This window comes from Sceloporus undulatus, chromosome 2, assembly GCF_019175285.1.
Source record: "Sceloporus undulatus isolate JIND9_A2432 ecotype Alabama chromosome 2, SceUnd_v1.1, whole genome shotgun sequence".
Classification (NCBI taxonomy): domain Eukaryota; kingdom Metazoa; phylum Chordata; class Lepidosauria; order Squamata; family Phrynosomatidae; genus Sceloporus; species Sceloporus undulatus.
Window position 1 is genome coordinate 325,078,359 of NC_056523.1, and position 12,467 is coordinate 325,090,825.

The 12,467-nt window shown below is 40.7% G+C and overlaps 1 protein-coding gene across 1 annotated transcript in view; it reads right to left on the minus strand.

Moving 5' to 3' along the window:
- Positions 1-5,814: 5,814 nt before the first annotated feature.
- Positions 5,815-12,467, minus strand: part of PIK3C3 (phosphatidylinositol 3-kinase catalytic subunit type 3) — a 157,635-nt gene continuing 150,982 nt past the window's right edge. Inside the window, 1 exon segment of the mRNA XM_042452907.1 lies at positions 5,815-6,481. Coding sequence (XP_042308841.1) covers positions 6,467-6,481 — 15 coding nt within the window. The 3' untranslated portion in view covers positions 5,815-6,466.

The following is a 12,467-nucleotide window of genomic DNA, read 5'->3' on the forward strand; positions in this document are numbered from 1 at the left end:
AGAGCAGGGTGATCTCTCTCTCTCTCTCTCCCCCTCTCTCCAGCATTGCTATTCAGAAAGACTAAAGCTGTATCTACACTGCAGAAGTAATGCAGTTTAACACCATTTTAGCTGCCATGACTCCATGTTATGGAATTCAAGGATCTAAAATTCTGTGAGACCATTTAGCTTTCTTTTTCAGAGGGCTTTGGTGCCACAACAAATTACATATCTCAGGGTTCCATAGTATGGAACCATGATGAGGCCATGCCAAGATGCATTGTTTCTGGAGTGCAGATGCAGCCTGAGACTCAATGAAACCAATTCACTCTACCTGAATTTTTGCTACAGGTTGAGTATCTCTTATCTGGAATTCTGGAATCTGAAATACTTCAAAAACCAAAAATAAAAAGTGAAAAAAAAATGTCATGGGTAGCTGAGATAGTGACATCTTTACTTTCTGATAGTTCAGTGTACATAAACTTGTGTTTCGTGCACAAAATCATTAAAAATATTGTATAAAATTACCTTCTGGCTCTGTATTTAAGGTGTCTGTGAAACATGAATGAATTTTGTATTTAGCCTTGGGTCTCATGTGCAAGATAACACATCATTATTGAAAAACAGGTATTCTAAAATGCAATATTTATCTATATCTATATCTATATCTATCTATTTAAAAAATCCAAAATCCAAAATATTTCTGGTCACAAGCATTCTGGATAAGAGAGAGTCAACCCATACAGACATATGCAGAGTAGACCTGTTAAGTTATTGTGTTATATTCTATCTGGGATAAAAATGGCCTACATATGTGTGAAAGAAAATAGAATAGCATTTTGTTGAATGTCAGAAGAGACAGATTTTTTTTTTTTTTGGCATGGAAATTGGAAGTGGAATCCCATTTTTCATCCTCTTTTGCTGCTGTCAAGACACTGCATGCCTGTGAGATTTCACTAATACTCAATAGGATGGCACATGAATAGTTTCATATAGAGGCCTGGATAGTGCTTGGTTATTTTAATATACTACAGCTTTTGATTTCAAGTCTTATTAAAAGAAACTAAAATCTTACATATTAAAATTACACTGTAGGTAGGTTTGCAAAGATGGTCAAGTGACATTTCTTACATTCATTGTCTATTTTTTAAATGGGCCAATATTCTGAAACCTTGGATCTAGAAATCTACCTATATTTAAGGAAATATAAGAAGAATTCAATGCCCAGATATTTACATAATGAAATCCCCCCCTTCTCTTGCTGAAAGGAACCGATCCAGCAGTGAACAGAGAAGAGCTATTTTAGGACAAAGGCAAAAAGAAGGGAAGTTTTAGCCAGGCACGGAAATGGTGATGCCCTTCAGTCCTTGGTGGACTGCAGCTCCTTCCAAATCCTAGCCACCATTACTAATGGTGAGAGATACTGGGAGTTGCAGTTCAGTGTTTGGGGGTGGCACAGTTCTTTCTTTAGTTTAAGCTGGCTGTTTGTTATGCTGCTATCTTCTATAAATCGTTCTCTTGCAGATGAGTGGGTACTGAACCTGAGATAAGACTCTTCCTTGTGTTGACTGAATCTAGCACACTGTTAAGAACACAACTTGGAAAAGTTACTTGTTTTGAATTACAACTCCTAGAATATAAGCCAAGGTAGCTAACCAAAGCAGAAAATATAGAAATATACAATGAAACAGTGTTAAAATAAATTTCTCCTAACTATAAGATCTAACCATAAATTAGATCTTAAATGCCTGTTTTGTTTAATTGATATGAGATGCAAGGAATGATTTGTCATTCTTCCATATGCAAGCTGAACCGATGATACAGGAGACATCATAAACTGACAATGCTAGGGCGCTATTCCCTCAGTCTGCTAGCGTGTGTCAGGTATACCACGGGCAGTTGATTTTGCTCCAGACAACAGCTCCATCTGTCTTGCTCAAAACGCTAGCGGTATGGAACATATTTTTGAATGGCTTGGATGTGGCTGAGGTACACAATTAACTCCCTCTGCACTTTTCAATAGAATGCCACATTGTTAGGAACAAAAAGAGACTGAGAACATCTCCAAACAGGTCTCTCCAATCTGGAGTAAAGAACAAGACAGAAAATGTGGTTCTAAGCAAGAAAAAGTAAAGTAATGCTCACTGGGGTGTTTTGCCAGTTCTTTTTGGTCACATTCAGTAATGCGTTATATTTAGTTTCATTTTTTATGTTAGTGAGAATATAACAAGTAGGTATAAGACAGAGAGAAGGATTGCAACAGTTTGGATCCAGGCTATTTGAATGTTCACTCCATATCCCTTTATGAATCCACCAGAGCATAAGATCGTCAGGAAAAATCTCTGTCTAGCCACCTTCTGAGTTTATTTGGTGGGAACTAGAGATGGGAGACTGCTCCTAGACTTTGGAACTCTCTTCCTAGGGGAGCTATAATGCCCCCCTCCATGCTTTTCTTCTGCCAAAACACTGCCCACCTTTTAGAAATTGACTGTAATGGGCTTTTAATGGTGTGCTGTGCTCTTTTCTTTGTACATAATCAATATTATGGTTTTAACTCCATAATTTCTTTAAGGGTCTGTTGTAATTTTTATATTTATATTTAAACAACTTTTTATAGGGGCCTAAATAATAATAATAATAAATAAAAGCTTTATTTATATACCGCCCTTCTACAAAATCTGGGCGGTGTACAACATTTCACAAATACAACACAATACAATAAAACACAATATAAAATATACATTCAATTAAAATAACAGTAAAACAACTCCAGCCAGCTTGCCATTGCTGACGAAAAGAAAAGGGTGGGGTTGGTTGGGGCGCACATCAGGGGTATGCCTGCTTGAATAAAAAAGTCTTCAGCCCCTTTTTAAACTGGGCCAGGGAGGTGGCCAAGCAGAGCTCAATGGGCAGAGAGTTCCAGAGGTTGGGGGCCGAGGTGGTAAAGGCCCTCCTAGAAGGGGAAACTAATCTGGCCCCTGGAACCCTTAACAGTTGCTGCCCAGATGTTCTGAGTGTGCGGGGCAGATTGTATGGAGAGAGGTGGTCCTCAAGGTACCCTGGGCCCAAGCCATTTAGGGCTTTATAGGTAATAACCAACACCTTGTATTGCGCCCGGAAGGCATCACATGCCCTAAAGGCATCACATGCCATCTGATCTTGGAAACTAAGCAGGGTTAGCCTTGGTTAGTACTTGAATGGGAAATCACCAACAAAATAACATGTGCTACAGCCCTATTTCAGGGGAAAGAACTGGCAAAACCACCCCTGAGTATTCCTTTCCTAAGAAAACCCTATGAAATCCATATACACACACTATACACACACATACACACACACACACACACTTTGTTTTTGTATGGTTTTAAACTTTATTGGATTTAACATGTTATCGGTCATGTTTTCCACATTACTGGGGAAAAAATGGGGTGTAGATGAACAAAATAAATAAAAAATAAAGGGGACAATGTGGTGTACCATAGGGCAGGAAAGTGGTGCACCATCTCTCTCATACTCTCACCTAGTCAGTTGCACTGACACCAGCACTCACCACCTAGAGATTGATGATGCAAACATGGGCGGGTTACAAACGGCCCTCAAGGGGCCGTTTTCCCGCCACCACCATTCGCTGCGTAGGGAAGCCCCAGTGGCCAGACCGCGAGGCTTCCCCGCGCAGCGAAAAAGGAGCGCCGAAATGGCTCTCCTTTCCGAAACGCAGAAGTGGCACCACGAGGGGCGGAGCGCACCCTCGCAGCGTCACTTCCGCCGCGACACGTCTGGATGCACAGTGTCCAAGACGTCAAAATGGCGGCGGCCATGTAGATCGGCGCCACCATTTACGACGCGCTCTGCGCGTTGGGGCCAGGGCAGGTTAGGAAGGGGCGACTCTTCCTAACCCTAACACGCCCCTTCCTAACCCTAACATGCACGGAGTGCGTCGTTAGTGGCGGTTTGTAACCCGCCCTAGTCTCCTTCACATAAAGCTTTAAGACACATAGACAACGTAGAGCAAGGAACACTTATATTGCAAACTTGAGGGCCTGAGGGAATGCTTCCATTACTGATTTGATGAGCTGAGGTCAGGTTACCCACACAAAACAGGGTTCCCTCAGTAAAAAGTTTACCCACACTGGACACACAAAACTGGTTGAAATGGTACTGTAGGTGACTGGGTAGGTGACTGGGTAGTATTCTTTGTGGGTTTTTCAGGCCATGTGGCCATGTTCTAGAAGAGTTTATTCCTTACATTTCGCCGACATCTCTGGCTGGCATCTTCAGAGAAATATGAACGAATAGTGTTTAAATTGATTATCTTATATATTTCTTCATTCCAAAGCTGTGGGAATAACACCATCATTTTTTTTTTGGTTGCTCTCCAAGGTCCTAAAACCAAAACCGATTGGGTTCTTCTTTGTCATTCTCCAAATGATTCAAAACCCACTGTTTGTCTTGAACAGAAAGAACCAAGTAACCATTGTTGGGAAAAGTCTTAATGAAATACCCAGAAGCAAAAGTTTTGTTCATAGGAAGCTTCTAGGCTTCTGACTACATTTTATATTTTCAATAGTGTGTGTGTGTTGGAGAAGAGTGTATGTATGCCTCTCTTATTGTTAGAATCTCCTCTGAGACACTAAGTTCTTTGCAGAGGATGTTTCTGGTGCAAACAGCAATTTTGCTGTATATAGCCCTGGAGAACAATCTAATTTTATGGTTTCTACTTTCCTCAAAAAACATTTTTACCACTGGAGAAAACACGGATGGCACAAAAGCATGATATTCTGGTAAAATGAAAAAGGGTTGGTAGTAGAAAGATTTCACATACACACTCATATGGAACATGGTATCACCACATGAGCCCCAAAGCAGACAACTTCCTGACAATGTTCAGTTCATTTGAGCTCATGTTCTGTTAGTACTGCAATGCAACATTCCCTTGCTTCAGTTAATTAATGTGGAGTGAGAAGAACTGTCACCATAATGAACCATTTTCAAATGACTATTTACACATAACAATTTAAATTAATTTATTCTCTGATCTCCTATTTGCCCCACGAGGAACATCTGTACTATAAAGTAAATCCTGGGAAAATTACCTGGCTTCTTCATCTTGTAGAAAACAACATAATGGTGTAGACATTTCTCCACCTGGGGGCTTGTCTACATTGGCCAAAACCACCAGACTCACCCTATATGTGGTGTGAAGACATCCAGAGTCCACTTGTTTAAGCTGTTAATCCAGTTTAACAGAAAATGTTCATTCCAGAGCTTCCAGGAAATGTAGGAGTGAACTTGGCTGCATTAGATGTGAAGACGGCTGGATTGAAAGTGACACTGTTGTCCACGCGTCTACCTATCCACCACATCGTCTTTGCTGACCCATCCCTCCAGAACGTCCTGCTCCTTCTTGATCGTATGGACACCCCATTCTGATTTTAGGAGACATGATGGCAAATGCAAAGCTCTTGCAGAGAGCTTCTTGGCTGGCAAGGTTGGCGTAATAGCAGTGACACTAAGGGGACAGGCCAGTGAGGACGATGCAGTGTTGATAAAGTATACTGGGAGAAAATGGTAAGACAGTATGAGAAACCAGTAAAAAGAACCAGCCTGGAATTATCATAATTGTACCAGGGCAACAACATTTTATTTTTATGGGTATCAGTGACACATGGTGGCTGGTGTGATCATGTTTGGCTGACATTGTGTCAACTTGGGGCTGCATAATAATCCAGATTATGGGGAGCAGTGCAGATGACCCTGGGACATAGACTAATGGGGGGATTATACTTGAGAATCCATAGAGCTGAGAAAGATAAATGTAAACAAAATTAAGAGAACTGAAGGATGCATCAAAATAATTTTATTAGAATTGAACAATTAAGTCAATATACACAGTTTGATTTTGTTTTTTAACCAAAGGACTGGGCCATTGAATCTTTCTCATTTCAAGGCATTTTAAAGGGAATGGGAAATTTTGATGGGCTAGCATTTGCTAGAGATATCTTTCTCCAAAAGAATGGATCATGCAATTGCTTCTTCCAAAAAGGCTGTTGGCCTGAGTCCTGTACATTAATCCATTCAAGATGCAAATCTCATGTAAAATTTCAATCACAAATCCATGAAGCTTCAGCAAGCTTTCCTTCTGCTACAGGTGAACACAGAAAGTCTATAATATCCTCCTCTAGGCACTGTGTGTAGCAAAAAGCTCCAGTTTTTCAGCAACATCAAGTGTACAGATATACTTAGAAAACTGTAAGACATTTGTCTTCTTGTTGTCTTTGGACTTTGGTAGATGTTACTCTGTTTTCAAAAAGTTGTGGCTCAGATATTGGGACAGTGGAACATACTCTTGACCTAGCTTTAATGAAAACCCAGATGAGGGTAACTCTCTAAATTATTAAAAGAGGCAGTACAACCCACTGGGTGCCATTCCATAAAGCATAACAGACAGCCACACACATGAATTCTTGCCTTCAGAATTTGACAGTGTTCATTTTCTCCAGTACTGGATGAGAAAGAGAAAGAGAAAACAAATCAGACATAAAATGAGACTTCAGACTTATTGGTATGTCAAAGGCTATTTTACATTGCTTTCCAGTATTGACTATACTAGAAAAATAGTTAATCTGGTTTAGGACCCAGTTTACACCCTCTTCATAACTGGGTAAGAACAGAGAACCTGGAAAAAGTCCTAAGGCCAAGAGATCTAAAATTTATACAGCTGTTAATATAAAATAGCTTAATTTAGAAGATAGGAGATTAATAGAATCATAGAGTTGGAAGATACCTCAAAGGGCATCTAGTCCAACCCCCTGCCATTCAGGAACCCACAATTAAAGCACCCTGACAGATGGCCATCCAATCCAACCTCTGCTTAAAGAACTCCAAGGAAGGTAACTCCACTACACTCTGAGGGAGTGTGTTCCAATGTCAAACAATTTTTACTCTCAGGAGACTCCTCTTAATGTTGAGGTGGGATTTCTTTTCCTGTAGTATGAATCCATTGCTCCATGTCCTAATCTCTGAAGCAGCAGAAAACAAGCTTGCCATCTAAACATTACAAATAATTTATTAACTGTTTGAAAGTAGAATAAACTAGCTTGGAGGGTGGTGAATTCTTCTTCATTGGAGGTTTTTAAACAGAGCTTGTATGGGCTTCTTTTGGGAGTGCTTTAGTTGTGTAATCTTGTATGGCAGGGGGCTGGATTGAATAATCCTTGTAGCCCCTTCCAACTTTATGATTCTAGATAAATTAGTGTGAACAAATTCTGGCACATTTCTAAAAGGAGCCTGTCACTACTCTCAGCACATTGTAGATGATCAGCATAAAAGAGAGCAGCTTAAAATCAGAAGTGAATTGCTCACTGAGATAAAACTGGACTTGCTGATCTCCCAGCCACTATGTTACCAAATAGAAAGCACTCAGATGTAAGACAGAGGCAGCAATACTTGAGAAACCACCCAGTTAGAAGAAACCCAATGTGACATTGGGTTTCTTCTGTTCTCAAAATAGAGAGCACAAAGATCTTCTCGCACACTTTTAATCTGGATTATGTTACAATGTTATGTTCACGTGCAAAACTCAATAGAAAGAACAATTTGGACACACATCTCATTTGAAGCCCTGTCTAATCTAATAATCCAGAGACACAATCAACTCTGAGTTTGTATTATACACTATGGTTCAGTCAGTTTTGGCTCAGCTCATCAGGGAATGGCAAAACCAGATTTAGAAATGCCCTTCATCTGAAAAGAACGAGTGACAGTGATAAAACAAATTTAATGTAGTTAACAACAGATTTTCCAACATTTTTGAATGTGAAAAAAATACAAAATACATTGGAAATGGAGACAACTTGCTCAAAGTCACCAAACAACTTTAGCACATAGAATCATTTTAATGATGCCTAAAAGGGATGCTGGACCACAGTTAGGTGCTAAGCATTTCTTTAACTCTAGTACACCATTCATCATTCAGCTTTGTTAATATAAACAATGCCTACATTTTCTCTACCATTGTTCTCCACCACTGAGTATTTTGCACAAGGATGGACAGTTCTGAATATAAATAGCTGTATTTTATATTCCCAAAAATGCAGGGGGGGGGGAGTGAATTACACCACAGTTGTTTTGTTTACCCAGTCCAATAATGGGGAGGTGCAACATATAACAAAAAATCATCTTGGCATCTGATGAAATTGAGATTCAACATATAGCAGATCAATGCTGAAATAGAGCTATACTATTAAGAATACTACAAAATTTTAAAACATACAAATAAAAGTAATAAAAAGGAGTTTAAAACAGTAAAATTAAAACCATACTGCACCCTCCTCAAAGGCCTTTCTTTCAAAGGTTTCAGTTATTAAAAGAATGGCAGAAAATAATAAAATAATAAATGGTTGCTTGCTGACTAGGGTTACCAGAGTAGAATCTGGAGAGGATTTCTGTCCCCTTAAGGGTTGGATAGAAGAGGAAATTTCAGCAGCTGTGGCTTATTATCTGGTTGCAACACCCACTGAAACTGGGTTTTCTACAGAACCCTTAAAGGTATAGGAGCCCTCTCCAGTTTCCAATCTGATAACCCTACTGTTGATGTTAGGACATTTTGGCCTCCCTGGGAAGGGAGTTTCAGAGTTTAGGGGCAGCCACCAAGAAGGCCCCATCTTAAAATTGCTTCACTGGCCACCTATCAGTTTCCAGGCGCAGTACAAGGTGTTGGGAATAACCTGTAAAGCCATACATGGCTTGGGTCCAACCTATTTACGGGATCTCTTCCTTCCATATAACACCCCCCCACACACTCAGGTCCTCTGGGAAGAATCTGTTGCAACCTATAAAGACCAGGCTGACTGCAACTACCCAGAGGACCTTTTCTTCAACCGCTCCCAGACTATGGAATGGCCTGCTGGAGGAGAACTGTTATATTACCAGCTTAAACAGCTTTAAAATGAATAACAAACTCGGCCAAAAATGGAATCTACCATTCCACTGAATACTTTATAGCCCCGTCTGCTCGTCTCTGATTATTTTAATGTACAGTCGGCCCTTCTTATACACGGGTTTTTTATACATGGATTCAAGCACCCACAGTTTGAAAATGTTTTTTAAAAGTATAAATTTCAAATATCAAATCTTGATTTTCCATTTTTTATAAGGGACACCATTTTGTTATGCCACTGTATTTAATGCAACTTGAGCATACACGGATTTTGTTTTCCACGGGGGATCTTGGAACCAAACCCCAGCATATAACAAGGATCCACTGTATTGTTTTTAAATGTTTAATGTGTTTAATTGAGGTTTATGGGGAAGGAGGGAATAATTGGAATATGGGGTATTGTACATTTTCTTTTTAATTGTAAGCTGCTTCAATTGTCTTCTTGACAGAAAGGTGGAATAAAAATAAAACTTTAAGTGTAAGATAGCAACCTGGACATTCCTTTAAAGTAGTATTCCCAGTAGATTGACTGTTATAGTCATTACTAAAGACTTTGCAGTATGGACTGCGAGGGATCTGCTGCAGTCACCTGCAACTCTTGTGGGATGCTTCTCTTCTTGCCTACAGAAGTCGAGAACTTCACATGCACCAAGTGCAAGTTGGTAGCACTCTTGGAGGAGAAAGTGCAGCAACTGGAGTCCAGAGTAGCTACACTTCAGCATATTAGGGAACAAGAGGATTTCCTGGACACAACTGAACTAACGATCTTGGATGAGTACCATGCAGAGGAAGATGCTAGGGTGGAAGAGGTCACTTGCCATACACAGGAGGCAGACAGCTGGAGGAATGTCACAAAGAGAAGTAAGCCAAGAAGGAATAGTTCGGGGAGTTTGCAGCTAGATAATCGATTTGAAGCTCTTTCCTTTATCAAGGAGGATGAAGAAGAGCAGCATGGACAGACTTCAGGGACAGAGCAGGGGAGCCTGAGAGTCCCACCCGAGGGAACAGTCGCTACTAAGCTTCGGAGGAGGCGTGTGGTCGCAGTGGGGGACTCCTTGCTTGGGGTACAGAAGCAGTGATTTGTAGGCCTGACAAGATGTCTTGAGAGGTGTGTTGTCTTCCAGGTGCAAAGATCCGTGATGTGACAGAGAGACTGACAAGACTTGTCAAGCCTACTGACCAATACCCCTTCCTTTTGGTCCACGTGAGAACTAATGATACTGCAAGACACAGCATTCAGAACATCAAAAGGGATTACGAGGCGCTTGGTAGGAAGCTGAAAGGAATGGATGTACAGGTTGTCATCTTGTCTCTTTTGCCAGTTGAAGGGCATGGTCCAGGAAGGGAGAGGAAAATAGCAGATGTGAACAACTGGCTCCGCAGATGGTGCCGCCGAGAAGGATTTGGATTCTTCGATCATGGGCTGCGGTTCCATGAGGAGGGACTTCTTGCAACAGATGGGTTGCATCTCACGCAAGTTGGAAGAAATGTTTTTGCCAACAGTCTCAAGTACTTGATCAGGAGAGCTTTAAACTGAGTTTCGAGGAGAAGGGAGACAATATTAAGGAAGGCGAAAGGGATGGCGAAAATAGTCAAACTGACATAGAGGAAACAAGGCAAACAGTGCAAGGCCCCAACAGTGGGAGGCAAAAAAACTTGCACAGGCAGCAAGTAAAAGGGAACCATGGTCTGCGATGTCTCTACACTAATGCACAGAGCATGGGAAATAAGCAAGATGAACTCGAACTCCTAGTACAACAAAGCAAATATGATATAATAGGCATCACTGAAACCTGGTGGGATGAGTCTCATGATTGGAATGTGGAAATAGAGGGGTATAACCTTATTAAGAGAAATAGGCCAAACAGGAAAGGAGGAGGAATAGCACTATATGTCAGAGATATTTACACCAGTGAAGAGATCCTGGACATCAATCATGGAAGCCAGGTGGAGAGCATCTGGATAAGAATCAAAGGGGAGGGAAACAACAAGGATGTTACGGTGGGAGTCTACTACAGACCCCCAAGTCAGACTGAGGAATTGGATGATATCTTTCTAGAACAGATGACCACACAGTCAGAAAGGAGAGATGTAGTAGTGATGGGCGACTTCAACTATCTTGATATTTGTTTGAAGTCAAACTCAGCAAAATCATCAAGGTCTAGCAAATTCCTCACTTGCCTGGAAGACAATTTCATGGTCCAAAAGGTGGAAGAGGCAACAAGGGGGTCAGCTATTTTAGATCTGATCCTAACCAACAAGGATGACTTGGTTAATGGGGTGCAAGTAGTGGGATCATTAGGTGGAAGTGACCATGTTCTCCTGGAGTTTGTAATACAGTGGAAAGGAGAAGCCAGGCATAGTCAGACATGCATCCTAGACTTTAGGAGAGCGGATTTCAGTAAACTTAGAGAAGTATTGAGGGCAATTCCATGGTCAGAAATACTAAAAGATAAAGGAGTTCAGGACAGATGGGACTTTCTCAAAAGGGAGATACTGAAGGCACAATTTCAAACAGTTCCAGTGAAAAAGAAAAATGGGAGGTGTCTCAAGAAACCAAGATGGATGACTAAGGAACTTTCAACCGAGCTAAGTTTGAAACGGAACATGTATAAGAAATGGAAAAAGGGGGAAATCACGAAAAAGGAATTCAAAGAAATAGCAGGCATGTGTAGAGGTAAAGTCAGAAAAGCTAAAGCACAGAATGAACTCAGGCTTGCTAGAGAGGTTAAGAACAATAAAAAGGGCTTTTTTGGATATGTCCGCAGCAAAAGGAAGAAGAAGGAAATGGTAGGGCCACTGCATCGAGAGGATGGCAAAATGTTAACAGGGGACAGAGAAAAGGCAGAATTACTCAACACTTTCTTTGCCTCAGTCTTCTCAGAAAAGGAAAAGGGTGCTCAACCTGAGGATAATGGAACAGAGGACAGAATAGGGGAATTTCAGCACAGAATAAGTAAAGAGATAGTAGAGGAATACGTTGTTAATCTAAATGAATTTAAGTCTCCAGGACCAGATGAACTCCATCCAAGAGTATTAAAAGAACTGGCAAATGTAATATCGGAGCCATTGGCAATCATCTTTGAAAACACCTGGAAAACAGGAGAAATCCCAGCAGATTGAAGGAGGGCAAACGTTGTCCCCATCTTCAAAAAGGGGAAAAAAGAGGATCCCAACAATTATCGTCCAGTTAGTCTGACATCAATCCCAGGAAAGATTCTGGAGCAGATAATTAAACAAAGAGTCTGTGAACATCTAGATGGCAATTCCATAATCACAAAAACTCAACATGGGTTTCAGAGAAACAAGTCATGCCAGACAAATCTAATCTCTTTCTTTGATAAAATTACCAGCTTGGTAGATGAAGGGAATGCTGTGGATATAGTATATCTTGATTTCAGTAAGGCCTTTGACAAGGTTTCCCATGACATTCTTGCAAACAACTTTGTAAAATGTGGACTACACAAGGTAACTGTTACGTGGATTCGTAACTAGTTGACCGGCCGAACCCAGAGGTTGCTCAACAATGGCTCCTTTTCATCCTGGAGAG